General features: G+C 36.9%; 11 protein-coding genes and 1 non-coding gene across 12 annotated transcripts; 6 read left to right on the top strand and 6 right to left on the bottom strand.

Annotated features, from left to right (window-relative positions):
- Positions 1–189: 189 nt before the first annotated feature.
- Positions 190–786, top strand: SPO16 (Spo16p; the record flags this gene model as incomplete). Its single annotated transcript, XM_056223009.1, has 1 exon — positions 190–786. One exon carries the CDS (start codon positions 190–192, stop codon positions 784–786), a length of 597 nt encoding a protein of 198 aa, XP_056082643.1.
- A 142-nt stretch (positions 787–928) lies between these two features.
- On the bottom strand, positions 929–1,465 carry SPO12 (Spo12p; the record flags this gene model as incomplete). Its single annotated transcript, XM_056223007.1, has 1 exon — positions 929–1,465. One exon carries the CDS (start codon positions 1,463–1,465, stop codon positions 929–931), a length of 537 nt encoding a protein of 178 aa, XP_056082642.1.
- A 593-nt stretch (positions 1,466–2,058) lies between these two features.
- On the top strand, positions 2,059–3,633 carry MTC6 (Mtc6p; the record flags this gene model as incomplete). Its single annotated transcript, XM_056223006.1, has 1 exon — positions 2,059–3,633. The coding sequence occupies one exon, from the start codon at positions 2,059–2,061 to the stop codon at positions 3,631–3,633; it is 1,575 nt and encodes a 524-aa protein (XP_056082641.1).
- Positions 3,634–3,925: 292 nt separating this feature from the next.
- Positions 3,926–5,668, bottom strand: PEX28 (Pex28p; the record flags this gene model as incomplete). Its single annotated transcript, XM_056223005.1, has 1 exon — positions 3,926–5,668. One exon carries the CDS (start codon positions 5,666–5,668, stop codon positions 3,926–3,928), a length of 1,743 nt encoding a protein of 580 aa, XP_056082640.1.
- Positions 5,669–6,241: 573 nt separating this feature from the next.
- Positions 6,242–8,431, top strand: SKG6 (Skg6p; the record flags this gene model as incomplete). The annotated part of the gene is made up of 1 exon (XM_056223004.1): positions 6,242–8,431. The coding sequence occupies one exon, from the start codon at positions 6,242–6,244 to the stop codon at positions 8,429–8,431; it is 2,190 nt and encodes a 729-aa protein (XP_056082639.1).
- A 373-nt stretch (positions 8,432–8,804) lies between these two features.
- IMP3 (snoRNA-binding rRNA-processing protein IMP3) lies at positions 8,805–9,356 on the bottom strand (the record flags this gene model as incomplete). Its single annotated transcript, XM_056223003.1, has 1 exon — positions 8,805–9,356. The coding sequence occupies one exon, from the start codon at positions 9,354–9,356 to the stop codon at positions 8,805–8,807; it is 552 nt and encodes a 183-aa protein (XP_056082638.1).
- Positions 9,357–9,631: 275 nt separating this feature from the next.
- Positions 9,632–10,276, top strand: MRPL6 (mitochondrial 54S ribosomal protein uL6m; the record flags this gene model as incomplete). The annotated part of the gene is made up of 1 exon (XM_056223002.1): positions 9,632–10,276. One exon carries the CDS (start codon positions 9,632–9,634, stop codon positions 10,274–10,276), a length of 645 nt encoding a protein of 214 aa, XP_056082637.1.
- A 682-nt stretch (positions 10,277–10,958) lies between these two features.
- CRP1 (Crp1p) lies at positions 10,959–12,332 on the bottom strand (the record flags this gene model as incomplete). The annotated part of the gene is made up of 1 exon (XM_056223001.1): positions 10,959–12,332. The coding sequence occupies one exon, from the start codon at positions 12,330–12,332 to the stop codon at positions 10,959–10,961; it is 1,374 nt and encodes a 457-aa protein (XP_056082636.1).
- Positions 12,333–13,807: 1,475 nt separating this feature from the next.
- Positions 13,808–13,911, top strand: Smki_8.trna9P. Its single transcript has 2 exons — positions 13,808–13,843; positions 13,876–13,911. It is a non-coding gene; the product is annotated as a tRNA-Pro (tRNA).
- Positions 13,912–14,088: 177 nt separating this feature from the next.
- On the top strand, positions 14,089–15,027 carry DCD1 (deoxycytidine monophosphate deaminase; the record flags this gene model as incomplete). The annotated part of the gene is made up of 1 exon (XM_056223000.1): positions 14,089–15,027. One exon carries the CDS (start codon positions 14,089–14,091, stop codon positions 15,025–15,027), a length of 939 nt encoding a protein of 312 aa, XP_056082635.1.
- A 310-nt stretch (positions 15,028–15,337) lies between these two features.
- RPC10 (DNA-directed RNA polymerase core subunit RPC10) lies at positions 15,338–15,550 on the bottom strand (the record flags this gene model as incomplete). Its single annotated transcript, XM_056222999.1, has 1 exon — positions 15,338–15,550. The coding sequence occupies one exon, from the start codon at positions 15,548–15,550 to the stop codon at positions 15,338–15,340; it is 213 nt and encodes a 70-aa protein (XP_056082634.1).
- Positions 15,551–16,266: 716 nt separating this feature from the next.
- DSE2 (Dse2p) lies at positions 16,267–17,250 on the bottom strand (the record flags this gene model as incomplete). The annotated part of the gene is made up of 1 exon (XM_056222998.1): positions 16,267–17,250. The coding sequence occupies one exon, from the start codon at positions 17,248–17,250 to the stop codon at positions 16,267–16,269; it is 984 nt and encodes a 327-aa protein (XP_056082633.1).
- Positions 17,251–18,289: the final 1,039 nt, after the last annotated feature.

The raw sequence follows: 18,289 nt of genomic DNA, 5'->3' as shown, positions 1-18,289 counted from the left end.
GAGAAATGTGACGCGAAAAATCCAACACTTCAGTGAGTGAAAAATAAAACCACGTTCTAAATTTCTTACCCTGTTGACGCGTGAATAAATGTGGGCGGCTAAAACCAAAAATCTTGAAACAGGATAAAGAGAAGATGAGCTAAAAGTATAAATCTACAGAAAACCGCTTGTGAAATAACCGGAATATACATGCTTGACTTTCATTGGGATGTACAAAAGATACGAGAAATTCCAGATGTGGAAGAACACACCCTTATTCAATGCATTACAGTGGACACGAGCAGGTTGGTTGCTCGGCTAGAGAGGGAGTTACAAGACGAAGAGAGCAGTGTCGATTTTATTGTCGAACAGATGCAACTACTCATAGATAATGTTTTTGAGAAAGTGCGAAAAAGCTCTGGAGTTTCCACTGATCGTTCTTTGGTGATAAATTTAAATTTTACACATCTGAAATTCTCTGTGGCTTACTGGGATATCTTATTGGAGAGGGCACTAGACCAGATGAATGGTTCATCAAAAACAGAAGCCCGTTATTTTATTACTGAGGCTACATCGGTGGAAAGAGGTCAATATATTGAAACTAATCAATATTTCCAGAGTTTCAAAGCCAACCAGCGTCTGGAACGAGACAGTGTAGATATGGACGAGTTTATTGATTATGAAACACTGATCAAACACATAATTTTTGGTCTTTTTAAACAAAACAGTATTCCAGATCAGGATTTTGAGGCCATTTTGTCGAGATTTCATAACTTGGAAAGTTTGATGGTTGCTTTCAACGAGTAGTGAAACCGAGACAAAAAATGAAGAAAAAAAAAGAAAAAAAAAAACAGGTATTAAAATTATTAGTTACTTATCTTTATTTATTTGCTTGTTTATTATTTTAGTAGCGGTCTGCCATTTTGCAGAACTAGGAACCCATGCTTTTTTAATAGAAAAACTCCTCGTCCTCATCAATTTCTACGTCTTCTGAATCGACCGCGAGGTGACCTTTGAAGTTAAGTTTCATGGGATTGACCTTTTTTTTCTTTCCAAACATCTTGATTTTGTGCTCATTTAACTTGAGTGAACATGGCGATACCAATCTGTCAGTGGGCGACGCAAATCTTTGTTGTAGTTGAAGTTTCCTCTTTGGGTCCTGCTTCAATAGGTCCCTTTTGAACATTGTCTTTTTTATAAAGTTGCTATTAGTATGTGAGGACTTCATATTTGAAATATTTTTGTTCTTGAAGATCCGGAAAGTTGTAATCCCCTCTTTTAAATCAGGTATATTTTCCTTATTAGCATCCGCTCCTCTTTTCGCCAATGCATTGTAATTATTACTGTTATTGTTTTTGTTGCTTTTGTTGTTTTTGTCGTTGTTAATTTTGTCGTTGCTGTCGTTGATTATAATGTTATTTCTGATGATATCAGTTTTAAGGATGGAGGTTGTGCGCGTTGATTGGTCACTTGTCTTGTTGGACATAAATACGTTTCTGTTGTTTCACTATATATATTAGTTTGCTTTCCTACGAGAAGTACTTCAAGATAGTGACTGATCTCAATGAACAATTGAAACTGGTCCTCTAAACATCAGCTTTAAGAGTAACATTACCGGTCTCGAAGGAGAAATTCTCCTCTTGTGGCAGTATTGTTTCAAGCTTTTGCTAACAATTTTCATTAAGAAAAAGGAAAGATGACTGTTTACGTATTTCCCAATTAGGAAAAGAGATTGAAGACAAAGGTTTTTTTTATTAGACCTGATTTTTTTTGTGTGTAACCCTGGAAAAGGAGGGTTCAAGATTTTGGTATTTTCTCTATTTTCCGCAATGAGAAGAGGTACTACAATAAGAACCAATGAAATATCAATAGAGACTAATGAGTCTTTTGCCGAGCAAGTCGCATCAAAGTGTTGATTACACAGTGAGACACGCTTCGTTTACTTTATCTGTCTACTTTCTTTGCTGATATTTTTTGGTCGCTTTCAGCCTTGCTTTGACTACTACTTCCTAATACGTTTTTGTTTTATTCCACTTTTTTTTTTGTTCATTTGCACTAGCATCGTTATAGACACACGGTATGTGGATACTCATATACCTATTTATTATATGGTCCTCACTTCGAACGTGGGTTGCTGCTGTTGACTTTACGGTCGGGGATATTGTGAATGAGACGGTTTCAACAGCGGTGTGGCCTACAATGTCCCCTCAAATGACGGTTGCCTTCAGGTCTCAAAGGGATGTCATGGGAAACTTAACTATAGACCAGCTGCCGTATGTAGGTTTGAACCTGCGGCAGGTCTTATTTAATAATCAAACTAACATGATAAATGAAGGTAATAATACTAGACTACTTACTCTGTTTAAGTCTATGCTATCCTCGGAGGTGAATGCTTTTGTCCTGGACTTGGAACAACATAGTAATGACTTGATGGTGGCAGATACCACATTATTATTCAGCGACGTCCTAACTGCTTTACAATCTTTCATTTTTAGTACACAAAACAACCTCTATGCAAATATAATGGTGCTATTACTGAATATATCAGCGTCTATGCCAGAAAATGCGGAATACAGTTATCAGAACCAAACTTTGAACACCACCTCTATCCTGGACAAAAATATAGGAAGCACTTTTATATACAAACCTACAGATTTACAAAGCGATAGAGCGAAAAATAATACTTGGAACATCTACGGAAAATCATCTATCGATGGCTGGCCTACTCTAGGTTCTGTATTATACGAACAAAAGAAAAGACTAGTTATAGGAGAACTAACGGATGTCCTCAATGAAACTACTGCGCCGTACATTTTCCCCCATAATGTTTTCCATTATGAACAGGGGAATATTACATTGGATTGTCCCTCTACTGTGGAGGGCCTTGTCAATTTATCATCTGTTCACTGGAGGTTTTTGGACTCGCAGTTTAATTCTGTAGATATTAAAGAGTATATTTCATGCGGCGTATCGCCAATAATAAGCAATCCAGCATATATTAATAATGTGACACATTTAGCGGATTTAATCCATGGAGGCAACGTTTGGTCATGGGATAACAATCAACCTTCGGTTACTCGATCAACGTCTAAATCAGGAGACCTATCCAGCGCGCTAGAAGCTTACAACTGCGTCCTTTTGTATTACTTTGCCAATAATGAGACAGTGACATGGAGAGTGGATAATTGTTATAATTCTAATATTGGACTCTGCAGGTATAAAAATACGGCATTTAAATGGTTGGTGAGGTCCAATAAGGCTACATACTTTGACTTTGATAGTTACCAGGGATCCAAATGTCCTGATCAGTACACGTTTAACATTCCAAGGACTCCATTGGAACAAAGATCATTGATTTCTTATTTGAAGAATGCCTCCTTTCCCGATACTCAAATATGGATAGATCTAAACTCCATATCAGTGAGTAACTGTTGGGTCAGTGGTGGTCCGTATGCAAGTTGCCCGTATGAAAAGGTCATTTCCAGAAGAAATTTCGTGAAAATGATGGTGCCTGCATCGGTTTGTTCCTTTGCCCTATTGTGTATTGTCGTTTACTTGAGCGTATTGAAGGTCCCTATTTATGATAATAGGAAGAATTGGAGGAGAGTTATCAATAAGATCTCGAAATCGGAACTGGAAGGTGTACCTTCCTAGTATCTATCTCCACTTCCTACACTTTTTAACCTTGACAATGTCAGGACATTGACATTATATCTAGTGTGTTTTTTTTCGTCACATTTACTATTACTTTCTTCAGCATTTGTTTAGAACAAAATTGTATTATTTATATATCAAAGATTGCATTTTTATTTTGTTTAATGACACCTTTCAAATTTGTTCTTCATCTAAACTATAAAAATACGGTACACTTATATAAGGAATCATAATCCGAGGGTTAGATCATGAGCAACAGTTGATGTAGGATCAAGTAAAAGAAGGGAGTATGTCACTGTGATACCGGTGATGCTCTCTTAATAACACGATGTATCAGCCTTCTCCTTTTGAACATTGGGTCAAATAGGAAGTCCCCCGTTACTGGCAAATTTAGACCTCGTTCTATTACCCATCCATGTACATCACTGTCAATTTTCCAGCTAAAATTTGGATCAAACGTCCAGTGTGGAGGTGGAGTAACGTCAGCCAATGAATCCACACCTGGTGGGAATTGTTGTGCTCTTCTATACGGATCCTGTGGATCGAAAATCCTATTGGAGAACCGAAAAAACCTCCACTCGTCGGGCAGTAAACCCTTCCTATATATTTCAAAAATTTCAATGTATCTAATTTCTGGCGTTTCATCAAATATCATGTTATGTGTCTGATTTTCTCTCTTTTTCAATTCTTTGTATTCTTTTCCCATCTTTCCCCTCTTGAAAAAATCAACTATTTTTAAGTGAGCTCTTGGATGCATGTATATCAACAAGCACCAAGCAGACACGCTACACACATAACTCCAGTTCATCAATGGTGATAAAATTTTCAGGAAAACGACTAAAAGAAATCCTGCAAAAAATCGTTTAGTGGAGTACTCTTCGTTTTGAAAACTAGCAGAATTTCCAAGAAAAATATTAATGGCATCGATGACATGAAGGGTACCAGAAGTCATGTCTTGCATATCACGTAAATTAATTAACACTTTCATTCCTTGCTTTAATTCTCGTGTGTTTTCGGGCTTTTTATCTAATTCAGATATCTCTTCCATTTCTTGGTTCCTAGATTCCAAAGTGTCCATGAAGGATTTAGAGAAGAATTGTTGGCCGCAACTGTACTCATTTTTTCCCTCATAACATACATCATATAACAACGATGACCCATGATTCCGTTTCAGAGGATATATACTTCTCTGTAAAGGGTGTTTGCGTACATAGCCAGGAACTACTATACCATAAATGAAGCGGAAGACAGGAAAAATTATCAAGTACATCGGATTGAAACATATCAAAGTAAATAATATTAACGCCGTCACCGTTCCCGTGGGGTTTCTCCAAGTCAGTAGACGAACTATGGAGTCTTGGAGTTCAAAGATCGAGCCCATTTTCTTTGACAATTTCTTGAAATTACTACCTAGTGTAGTTGCAGAAAACACAGGGACTCTTTCTGTGTCCAAATCATGCTCAATTGTAGTGTTGCTACTAAAATGTTCCCTTTCCGGCAATTTTTCAGGGACCAGCCTTGAAATCAGCTTATCTAAAAATACATCGATAAACGGATCTTTTTCACTGTTGGAAGTTGTAGGTTCTAGAGCCGGTTCTAATTCGGTTTCATCTTCATAGTAGTCAGCAGCCTTTTCAAAGTGTGCAGAACATTTAAAGTGCGCATCACACTCACTACATTCTTGCTCCTCATACGGAGAATTTGCTGAATACTCTGGCAGATCTGACGTATCAGATGAGTGGGAGGTCTTCAGCCGCTCAATGGATGTACTGAACAGAGAACCAGCAATTTGTTGAAGTAACTCCTTCTTGCTAATTCCTTGGCTTGTTGCGGAAGAAGTGGCTAGAGAAGAATGGCTCATCTCAGAGTTCCCACTTGCTGAGCCTTCTGACAAATTTTCAGCTATATTAGGCGATTTCGATATTGCTGCCTCTGCTTCCAGTATAGAATCCAACACCTTGTTGTACTTACCAGCGAAGTACGATCTAACGGCGTCTTTGCTCGCACTCCTGCGGCTTGAGCTAGTCTCACTCATTTACTGAATGTACCAGTCCTCTTGTTAGCTTAGATTTGTGCGCCTATTCTTATTTTTGCATACTTTTATCTGTTGATGACTCCAATTCTTCATTAAACGCTTTATTCTTCAATATGTCACAATAAAGGGAAACTTCATCGCGACGGAAATAATGAAACTTATTCCCTTAACCCTAACTTGACCTTCTTTTTTTTTCTGTTCAAAAAAACAATGAACCTAGTATATCCTTAAAACCCCGAATAACATACTATCATAACCCTGACGCGTTTTGAAGAATTCAAAAAAAGTTTCGTGAAGCGACAAACATTTTTTTCAGTAGCTCCAGGAAAACTGCTCACCTAAATAGGAAAGTACATCAAAAGTCAAACTTTCTTCTGTATTTTTTTTCTCTTTTCATTCTAGTAAGAATTTTTGAATCCCAGAAAGTCATGGTATAGCTTTTGTGGAGATAGACCTTGTTTTTATTCATATCAAGCCTTTTCAGTGCTTTCTTTTTATATTATTTCTTTTGGTCCCTATTCTCTCGTTGAACTCACATAGTATCACAAAGTTCTGAAGAGGTTTTTTTTCGTGATGTACCATACCCATATGCATGAAAGTTTGTCATCTGTAACTTCAGCAGTGACTATCCCCAACGTGACCTATGTCTACCGAAGGCTCACTAGAAGAGATGATAGTGATTCATCACCTTCCTCAGCGTCCAGTACGAATAGTAGTAAATCTGCCAAATGTACAGGCTCCAAGCAAAAGTGTCAAAAACCCACGAATTCGAGTCATAGCACCAGCGTGACTGTCGGTGTAGCTGTTGCGGTACCGATAGGTGTCATTATAATCGTTTTAGCTGTGATACTTTACATCGTATATAGAAGAAGTAAAAAAGAAGCTGAGGAAGACAATGACCCAGATTTCGAAGGGGACTCAGAATTTTTACCGGCAATACAGGATTATTCTTCTGGAATGAATCATCCATACTCCAGCGACTCACAGCAAGACTTCGTGGAGAAACCTTTACCACCTTCAGATCCCTTTGCTAATAGTATGAATAGTAGCGAATATAATCTGAGAAGCGTTACTCCACCTGCTATTAGTCGATCATGGTACGTAGACCCGTTTCAGCTCCCACACGAGTCAAATGACTGTAGTAGTCTAAGAGATTTTGCGATGAAAGTACAAGGGGATGGGATAGGAGGTTATAAAGTGGCAGCTAATTCCAGAAATGCTAGTCAAACGTCACTGCATCCGGATAATTTTTCTAATCATACGCCATTGAGGGCATCCTCGAGATTCCAAGAGAGTAGAAGCGTTCAGTCTCACAATAGCGTGACCGATAATAATCAAATTCCACACAGTTCCGCCACAGCAATTGCCTACAAGCAGTCAACTTCACCTAATGAATTGAGTAAATCAACTAGATTTGATGAGGAGACAGAGATTTCGAATGAGTCACATAGATTGTCAGGCAACGACGCGTTCGAGTTTGAATTCGATGATGCTTCAGAAAAGACTCATAGGAAGAGTCTGCAGGTTGGTAACAATGATGACTACGAGCTTCAAGTCATTAAAGAACCTGAACACGTGGATGATGGTACTGGTAGCAAAAATGAAGAAGATGACTATTATGTGTCCCGTTTATCGCCTAATGAGGAGGAAGATATTCAAAGAATGAAGAGTATTTATCAAGTTTATTTGGATAGAGCTAAAACAATGATAAAGGGGCAGGAAAAGCTAGACAACGCAAAAGGTCTATCGAATGATGACACTATGATCGATAATTTGGACCATAATCCTCTCTCTTCCATCCAGGTTAGCAATCATGATAGTATTGACAATATTGAGTTTCCAAAAGCAAAACACCTGACACAAGACGCACTTCCAAAAGAAGATACTACTTCGGAAGTATATGCTTCAAAAATGAACCATAAACCTAATCAATACATTGAAAAAGATACATTGGCTGTGAATGACATAGAAGCGGCAGCCTCTAATAGAATTGCTTCTTCGATTTATTCAGAGGCAATTCAGCCAGTGGATTATCAAGGTCAAAGTCAAAAACATGAACAAGTGGCGGTGTACGGTGGCTACTCACAGTCTCCCGCCTCTGGATATAACGAAAATGTACAACAAGGGTATGCTGTGCCAGTTGTTCAAAACCCACAATGGTATGGTGCCCCAACTCCTCAGCAACAGCAATATAATCATCCCCAAACCTTAGAAACTATTGGAGAATTACCAACACCTGCATATCTAGCTCAATCAGTTTCTTCACATTCACTGACCTCTTTTAAGAGACCAAACAAGCAACAACTTCTTCAATTACAAACCGCAAGACTAAACGGCACTGCGTTAAATCCCGTAGATCATCCAGCAATGTTTTATTCACCAACAAACGATACCTATTATGCTTCACAACGACAAGGTCAGTTTATGAAGTCCAGTGAAAATGGGGCCGTTCCCTCACCTTACCAACTTAGACAAAGTGTAGTGATGACAAATCCTTCAGACTTAACGGCAAAACCATCCTATAAACCAGCCGGTTCTTTCAGAAGTGTAAGTGCCACGAATTCAAGGAACAACAGTTTAACCACACAAAACAATACTTATCTCCAGCAGCAGCAGCAGCAGTACAATCTTCGTGTTAGCGGGATATTAGAAGAGACGGACATCGTTCAACCACCTAGTGTTGGTGGCATTTTGCCTCATAGTGGTTCACAGGATGATTTGAGAAGACAATTAGGATCTTCTCATAATTATGTTGTTAATTAATATCTGGTGGTGAAAGGACAAACCATTGGATAGTTAAATTTATATTTCATCGAAAAGATTTTCAAATTGTGTATTTATACTAAGTAAAATATGTAGAGAGCATTCCTTCTAAATGTATTTTTAAGTTTGACGCATATTCATTAAAAGACATTGTATGCTGGTTGTCGCATTGCTGTTAGTATGTAATTTTCCCATGGACAGATATTACTTCTTTATACATATGAGAATCTTTTACGTCTACACTCCTTTGAACATCTTAAAACCTCATGGCATTCGAATCTGCTGGCAAGTTACTTACTCAAAGCAATTTCACAATGTTCAAAAATACTACATCCCATTCGCAAAGTAAAAACGTAGGAATAGATAGTCCAAACTATGAAAAGTCAAAATCATCAATTTTGTTTCTGTATCTCAGCAATGTTTTCTTTATTTTAGAGTTATCAACCCAAGTGACGTAGTCCTCCATATTTCTTGTTACGAGATAGGCCGGATCGTTGATCAAGTTTGGACCTACACGAACATGACCTTGTTCGATGAACTTAACTGCGTCCTGTATAGTTTCTGCCATTTTTAATCGGTGCATTATCACAGGTAATCGTCTCCTACATATGGCACTAACAGTAACTTTATTTTCCAGATCAGATATCTTGGATTTTGTTGTCATGACACCCATGGCATATAGCTTGTCTAGTAGTAACTGCTCGTGCTTGCGACGAAACGGATCAGTGGGAGGTAGCAATGATAATTTGTTGGCGAGACGACGAATGTCACCGCATATTCTGTTATATTTATGATAATCTTCACGATTTTGAATATGATATGTTCTCATAACCTGAGTGTCACGATGACCTTGGTCCTGCTTCCACTCAAGGAAGTCTACCTTCTTCAAAAGTTTCTGTTCATGATGCTTTAGTTTTCTAACCATGATTAATTGATATCGTGTCTAGTATGCTTCGCCTTTGTTTGTTTATTTAGAATAATCTAAATCATTCAGATGATTGAATGTTCAAAAGAATTTTCTATGCGATGAGCTTATGATTGTGAAAAAAAATTTCACTGAAAAAGTAGAGGGTAATCAAAAATAAAGCGGAAATGGGAGGAGACAATATGGTTATAGAGGAGGAAAATCAAGTAGTATAGAATAATTGATGATCACATAATAGGGTCATAAAATCTTAATATAGGGATTTAGGTGGGCCGATGTCGTTCGTTCAGAAAAGACTACTGTCTCAGACAGTTTTTCTACGCTCTCAAGTGGGATCTTCACCACTTTATATATTGCCTGGAGTTCAAATTTCGATAAGTGCATTGCCCATACCCAGGATTATTAGAAAGGGTAGAACATCACTGAATATATCACAAAATATTATAGTTACGGGTCCCAAGGGAAAACTTTCCATGGAGGTACCCGATTTTTTGGAGTTGGACAGAGATGAAAAGCATGGTAAAATGAACGTTGTGGTCCAGAATTCAGAGGATAAGCATCAGCGTTCCATGTGGGGTACAGTAAGATCGCTTATAAACAACCATATCATTGGTGTTACTGAGGGACATCTTGCCGTTCTTAGATTTGTAGGGACAGGTTATAGGGCCCAATTAGAGAATGATGGGAAATTTGTCAATGTTAAAGTTGGTGCATCTATCAAACAAGGGTTGAATGTTCCTGAAGGTATTGTTGTCAAATCACCTGCTCCTACATCTCTGATTGTTGAAGGATGTGATAAACAACAAGTTCTTCTCTTTGCTGCCAAATTGAGGAAATTTCACCCACCAGAACCGTATAAGGGTAAAGGAATATATGTTAATGGTGAAACGATAAAACTAAAGGATAAGAAAATCAAATAGCCTGTCAATTTTAATTACTTTCAAATTCATTTTCATTTTTTTTTGTATGACATGTAATTTTTTTACGTTATAGGGAGTATCTTGTAAATATCCTATGAAAGCAACATAAAGAAAAGGTTTATCAACTATTACTGCAGTGAATGTTCTTGGTTTATCAAAGACCTAAAGCTAATTAAAGCTCTGAGTGTCACATATACTTTTTATAAGTTTTCAGGAAAATGAGCACTCTCATCAAGCCTGCAATAGTTCGTATTCAATCGGGTAGTTTTAATGTTTTGAAATAAAACGTATTGTTAACAAATGTGAATATTTTATAGCGTCTTTATGTTGAATACACTGGCTATACAGCCATGTTAAACTCTCTTTCAACTGTGTTTTTTTTTTATGTTTTGTTGTGTTTGAAATGATTAACATATCAAAGAGGCTCATACAGAAGACAAGAAAAAATGGGTGAAACAAAATATCAAACAACTAGAAAAGGCAAATCAAACATTATCATCACCATTTTTTACTGCTATTATTATTATTATTATAATTACTATTATTACTATTACTATTACTATTATTGTTATTATTATTATTATGATTATTATAATTATTATTATTGCCAATATTGATATTATATTCAAATATTCTTTTCGTTTCTAAGATTCAGCGATAGGAAACCAATCACTTGACTAGCTCATTTAAATAGCTTCTTTAATTTGCCGAAAAAACCAGTCTTTTTCTTCTTTGGTTCTTCTGATGTAGATGACAGAGGAGAAGTTGTCTGCTTCTTCGGAACTTTTATAGAATGCTTTCTACCTACTTTGGTAGAAGACTTCTTCTCTCTGCTAGATTCTGACCTTTTGACCTCTTTGATTTCGTTTCCTTCTTGTTTCTTCTTCTTTTCTTTTCCTTCAGATACCTGTGATGATTTCTTACCTTCAACTTCGCGTTTTCCAGCTAAGGTTGGTTTAGAATCTTGGTTAACGATCGGATCTAAAGTAAATACTTGTTCTTGCTTAGGTTGCATCTCTCCTGTTTTAGATCTGTCTAATGCGTTCTCAGTAAGTTCATGCTTCTCTGCTGGCTCAACTTTCGATGATTCGGGAACAGATATTTGAGCATCTGGAGTAGGTAAAGGTTCAGGCTCATTTTCTACCGGAGTAGTTACTTCTAGTTTTGGGGCAAGTCCTTGTACCTTAGGAGCGGCTTCCTTGATTTCAACAATGGGATCATCCGTTTGTGAAGGTTCAGGAATCGATTCTGCAACTTTTGGTTCGACTACAGCAGGTTCTGTAACTTGTTCCTTTTTGCTTAGCCTTTCGTTTAACTCCTTAGCATCCACATCTCGAACTTCGGTGAACTCTTTAATTTCATTTGAGTTAGGAAGAAGGACTGGTCCTGGTCCACCGATAACACTGTTTAGTTGAGTGGCGTTTAGATTTTCATCGATTGGTAGGATGTGAAAATTATCTGAAGATGCATTAGAAAAATCCATGGGTTCCGCTAATGGAGTTTCTTCTCTCGAGGTGCCAGTGGCATCTTCAGTCGTAGTTCCAGTCACACCATCTTCTTCCTCATTTCCTTCCCCATTATCATCCAAACTCTCATTGGACTTCTTATTGCTTTTAGTATTCTTCTTCTTTAATTTAGATCTTCTTTTCTTGTTGTTCCTTTTGCTCTTCTTTCTATTACTTGTAGAAGGAGGACCAGTTGCGCGAGGCAGTTTACCACATATCAAACCACCTGCCTCCGGAATTTTACTGGCTCCCACGATTTCCTGTGTTTCAACCAAATCAACAATTTGAACGAAATTGTTCTCAATCCCCTCACTAACATGCTCTTTCTTATAAGAGTCACTAACGCACCAAATCCCGTCAACAATGAACTTGAATTGAAACTTGTCATGCTCATTAGCCAGCTTAACAGGGATAGTAATTTCGAAATTGCCCCTAGCAGTCTTCACGAGGGGTAATGTGCCCCTCCAGTCATCAAACGTTCCTGTCAAGATAACATCTTTAGGGCCAGCCGGCCAACTGAAAGTGTAGTTAAACGTGAGATCGTTGCTCATACTTATCATTAATCAATTTTCTTGGTAAGTTGATACTTCTTTATTCAAATAACAGAGGATATACAAACAAATTCGTTCTTATCCTTGCTTGTATTGTTTACTTGGTGATGAGGTCGGATTTCAACAATCATGACAACGCCACTTTACTTACACGGGTAACAGCCAAATTATATTGCGTCAAGGCGTCATTTTTATTCCTAGAAAACCCAGTAGAACCTTAATAAATTTTACTATAATATAGCTTTTAATTCAACCGAACTTGCGTAACTTTGACAGTGTTGTCCTGGGGGTCAACTAGATTAGTATCAACTTTATGTAGTCCAATTTCGTCAAACGCAAACAACACCATGAGTGGAGATTTCTTTAAAAGTCTTTTATAGGATATAAAACTTATTAAATGGGATCAATGCTTTGATGTTCTAGAAAGCCTCATAATAATTTTGATGCAAAAGTTAAGTATAGACGGAATGACCGTATTATTCGTGCTGCCAAATATCATATATAGTGTTTAGAAGATGTCAGGAATTATTAAACGGGTAGAATATGCCAAAAACTAAGCGAATCCGGTGGAGGTATAAGTGCGAGAATCGATAATGTAAAGGGTAATGAAAAGCAGATCTTCTTATACTATATTCCTCCCTCATATAGTATAAGAAGATCTGCTTTCATTCTTAATTAATACTACAACTTAACCACTTGTTGGAATGAAAATCAACTATTATTCATCAGCTAGTAGTCATACTACTAGTACATTATCATATACAGTGTTAGAAGATGACGCAAATGATGCGAAATAGTCATCTAAATTAGTGTAAGCTGAAACGCAAGGTGGATAATGTAATAGGATAATGACTGACAACATATAAAATAAGAGGATATATGAGTATATTATTATGTAGAATTACGAGTTCCATTTATTGGATTCCTATATCCTCGAGGAGAACTTCTTGTATAATCTGTATGCCAAACAATATTTCCTTTATCAACAGTGGTGTTGCAATAAGCAATTAATACCATCAATTTACTCGTATAAATTGGAATAAGCGATTACAACTATGCGTTCTTCGTATAAATTGGATTAGAAGAATTCTAATAATAGAATTTACTGCAGTAGTAAGATAAAAATCTATTAATTGACCAGAACTTGATATATACGAAGATGAGTTATCAACAAATCTTTTCATCAATGTTCCGAATTATGTCTGAATCAATGGATTTAATACAATCAATCAGCGTGTGTTTTATATACCTCTTTTCTATAATTTAAGAAGGAATGACTTATTCTTAATTTACAACTTACTAAACGACTAATTATCAACACCTTGTGTTGCTCAATTTGTTCGTTACGTTGTAAGGTTGTTACATGGGTGTTTCGTAAACGTTTAGGATGATGGGTTAGGATGATGGGTTAGGATGATGTTCAGTCATATTGAGGTATCTAACTCTGAGGTAGAAGAACATTCAACAGATTTCACGGGCGTGTGGTCTAGTGGTATGATTCTCGCTTTGGGCGATCCTCTTGTCAAACAGGAGGAACTAAGCATGCGAGAGGCCCTGGGTTCAATTCCCAGCTCGCCCCTTTTTCTTTGAAGAATTTTAAAGAAACACGGCAAGCAGCTTATTACGAGATGTAATGCTCGAGAACAATCTCAAGAATTGGGACGTCTGCATTCATCTATCTCTGGCTTCTTCTTTTTTTTTGGGAGGGGAGGGGTATGAAAGGTCAGAATACTATACGTACTGATATAGAACAGATATGTTGGTTGGAGTGAGTGGTACGAAATTTTGTGGTTGCGAAGACGTAATTAACTTATTGGTCCATCATTTCCATTTTGAATTACTTAACCATCTCGATAATCCAGATGAAATCTTGGATTACGCGACAAAAAACTACACAAATAATTTAGTTGTGCTACTAGAAAATTTATCATTATTGGAAAAACTGGAAAAAAGGCCTTTCTTCGTCCATCTTTCTATCGATGCTTCAGTCACTACAAGGGTATCATTATACAGGAAAGTGAATCATGTGGAGAATTTGCAATTAGAACAAATAATTCAAGCCATTGATGAGCATGACTTTCAACCTGAAGGTATTAAGTTGAGAGAAAGATCGCATCTTAAATTCAAAATAGTTCACGAAGACCCTGACCAAAAAAGGCAGAACTTAATTAACAATATCACCACCCAATTGAAAATTCTCGATTACAAAGAGAAGGAAATGGCTCCTTTAATGAGGCCCAGTTGGGATAGCTATTTTATGAAACTAGCAACATTAGCAGCATCCCGTTCTAACTGTATGAAACGTAGGGTTGGTTGTGTGATTGTGAGGGAATGCAGAGTCATTGCCACCGGTTATAATGGGACGCCCCGTCATTTGACAAATTGCTTTAATGGCGGTTGCCCACGCTGTAATGATGGTGACTCTAGAAACCTGCACACTTGTTTATGCTTACATGCAGAAGAGAATGCCTTACTAGAAGCTGGCAGGGATCGTGTAGGTCGAAATGCGACTTTATATTGTGACACGTGCCCTTGTTTAACATGTTCTGTGAAGATTGTTCAAACAGGCATAAGTGAAGTAGTTTATAGCCAAACCTATAGGATGGATGAGGAAAGTTTCAAAGTCTTGAAGAATGCAGGAATTATCGTCCGGCAGTTTAGTTTCATGGAAGAACCAAGAATTGTAATGGTTTAAAGATTCCGGACTCTGTTCTGATTGAACCATTGTAACATTTATTGAGAATGCCACATTACAAAAATTTATAGTAAATGATCAGATGCTTTTTTTTATAAACTATTACTATTATTATACATTTATTTACTCCTATATCTCAGTGAACTTCATTGTCATGCACATTTTCCCTTAATATTAGTGAAACATTTGCAAGAAGCAAAGTGCCACATAAACGTGAAATTAAGCACCTGTTCATATAGTGGAAAACCCAGTTTTTTCATTTCATATTATTCTGCCCGTTAACACATATAGGGCTCTCTTTGTCTCCATTTTATCTAGCTTCAAATTGTACCAATCTCTTAGTTCTAGCCTTTAACAAGATTCTATGACCGCAATCCTTACAACGAACAGCATCAGTTCTAGACAAAGATAATTTACTAGAACATTCAGCACAAATATACTTCAAAGTTGCCGTTCTAGCTTGAGAGGTACCAGCAGCTGCAGCGTCTAAATTTGTTGGAATTTGAAAACCTTCACGAGACATTGTTTATTTGGGTAATTTATTATTGAATCCGTTCATAATCGGCATTAGCATAACAAGTCGATGATATGGAATGGGCTTCGCTTCACATTTTTTTAATGTTAAAATTTAGTCTAAATGTCAGAATTTGAAAAAAAAAGAGATCATAATATACGGAATATAGGTTCATTTTAAATGTTTTAGGCAAGGATAATTTTCAGTTTCAATTATCCGCTCAATAATGGCAAAGAGTTGTAGAGAAAACACAACATTGATATCCGAGATCGAATCACTAGACATATTGTGGCGTATTGTTCTTGTTCAGTATCTATTCAAGCGCTTAACTATATGAGACGAAACAATTATAAATCCTAATACTGTATTTTCAAAACTCCATTGTAGTTAACATCGTAGTTATAATAATGAGTATTGCTCGAGAAAGTACTAATTACGTAAGACAGAACCCTAAAACAAGTGAGAAAGAATCGGTATTTTTAGTGGTTTGTAAACTTGTAACAATTTGGTTATACTATATACGTTGTATATAATAGTTAAAATTACAAAATGAAAGATCGTGGAGAAAATGGGAAAGAAAAAAATCAAAAACTTAGTGATAACAACGACATGAGAACAAATGAATAAATAATACTGTCTTTAACTATCTTTCTGAGAAAAATAGTGGAATAATACTCCTGTGAGAAAACAAAATAAAAAATAATGCGCCATAACATGCTTAGGTACTAAATGGTTACGGTAGCATAAACTGTATTTGTACTCGTTATTGTGGTGGCGGCATCAACGGACTGATGTGGGCTAGTTAAGTAGACAGTACTATAGTACTCATCGTCATCATAAAATACGTAACACGTACCGTCCGAGCTGGAGACGGATATCGATTGTGCAGAAGACAATTCAGATGCTATAGATGTCGTTATTTTAGACGTTGTATCCATAACGGACGAGGGTACTAACGTAGATGTTGTTTTTGTTGAAGTAGATCTTGCTTGAGATAATTCAGCTTTGGAAGTAGAAGGCGATAGGACTGAAGTAGATAGAGAGTTTCCCTGCTTTGAGCTTGATGGCGCCAATGTAATAATTGTAGCAAAAGAAGAAATGGACGATGACGATGGTGATCGCGATGAAGATGAAGATGCTGACGACGACGATGATGTTGATGATAATGATGATCCCTCCGATGATGAATCCGAAGAAACTTGAGAAGGGAAAGACGTGGTAGAAGAAACGAAAGCAGAACTGGAACTCAAACTAAAAGTAGAAGACGCAGATTGTTGAACAGTGATAGAAGATACACTTAATGATTCAGCTATTTGGGATGGTTCAACATCAGATGTGGAGGCAGAGAAAACAATCGAACTAGATGAAACAGATGGAGTAATAGTGGGATCGCTAGAGGTAGCGACCAATGTGTTTGTTTGAGTAGCACTAACTTGTTCTGAAGCTGACACCGTTGAAACCTCTGTTATCTTTTCGGTAGTTGAAGAAACGATAGAATTAGCCAAAGTTATTGGATATACTCTGGTAGTAGTATAAGAAATGGTCTTAACCACAACTCTTGCCGGCGCAATAGTTTTTGTGTAGACAGCATAGCTGTAGACAATACCATCGGAAGTAATAAGTCTGACTGTCTCCCCATTGTTGGTGGCTTCAATTAAGGAGAATAGGAAGAATAAGGTATTGATTATTGCAGCAAAATTAAATTTCATTTTTTTTTTGAGTAATAAATTAAAGGAGTGGTTTTGTTTCTAATCTATGAAAAAGATTTGTATTGGTAAAAGGTATTAAGGAATGACTGTGGTTAGCTCTATTGAAGAGTTTTTACAATAGAATATAGTAAGGAATGACTGGAGTTAGCTTTTAATCCCAAAGGTGTAAATCAAAAAATAATAGCGTGAAGGAGTGTTTTTAGTTGGAATTGAAACAGTATGATTTTTTTGTTTCAGTGCTGCTGTCTACTTATGGGTTAGATATTGCTGGCCTAATTGGAGCTTTTTCAATGAGCATCAAATGTTATTGAGAGAAAGAACGAAATAAACAAAATAAATAAGTTCCTTCCTTATATACAGACCAAGAGTGGACAAGCTTCCTATCATCTTTTGCAAGGATCTTTAACATTAAGAAGCAACGAAGAGATTGCTGGTTCTTTCGTTTGTTATACTCATCTGAAAGGGATTAATTACTACTCCTCATTTATTCGGAACGATAGTTTTACGAAAACTCTGCTTCCTTTCTGTCTTAAGATATTCTTACAGCTCTTAAGCTATTAGCGACACTGGCTTTTTTTTTCCTCTCTCTAAGAAGCTTTATTTACTTTTCAAGAACTATTTGTTTACATTCGGGCAAAACTGTAAACAAAGAGAAGACCAGCGAGAAGTGCTCGAACCCGCACAGTCGCGAAACAGACGGAACTTTTCATAGAGACTTATAGTGGCAAGATGGTCATGAACCATTGAGAGTGAATATTCAAAGCACAGAAACTAGATCAAAGGCTTTTTTGTTTGTGTTTGATTGAAGGAATCAAACATTTGTCATCTTACTGGAAGGACGACGAGTACGACTATCACCATTCTTTTGCAAACGTAGTTGTCTTTGCTTATTCAAATTAACTATTTTGATTTCGCTCCCGGGTCAGCTTACCTACAAGCCATTGAGATACAGAAGCAGCTGCCTTTCACCATTTTAAAATTTGTTATCGTACAGAGAATTCGTTAAAGTTTACCAACATTTTTAACTTGATTATAGTCC

This window comes from Saccharomyces mikatae (genome assembly GCF_947241705.1).
Source record: "Saccharomyces mikatae IFO 1815 strain IFO1815 genome assembly, chromosome: 8".
In the NCBI taxonomy this organism is placed as follows: domain Eukaryota; kingdom Fungi; phylum Ascomycota; class Saccharomycetes; order Saccharomycetales; family Saccharomycetaceae; genus Saccharomyces; species Saccharomyces mikatae.
The sequence above is the reverse complement of the archived record's forward strand: the minus strand, read 5'-3'. Positions and strand labels throughout refer to the sequence as shown.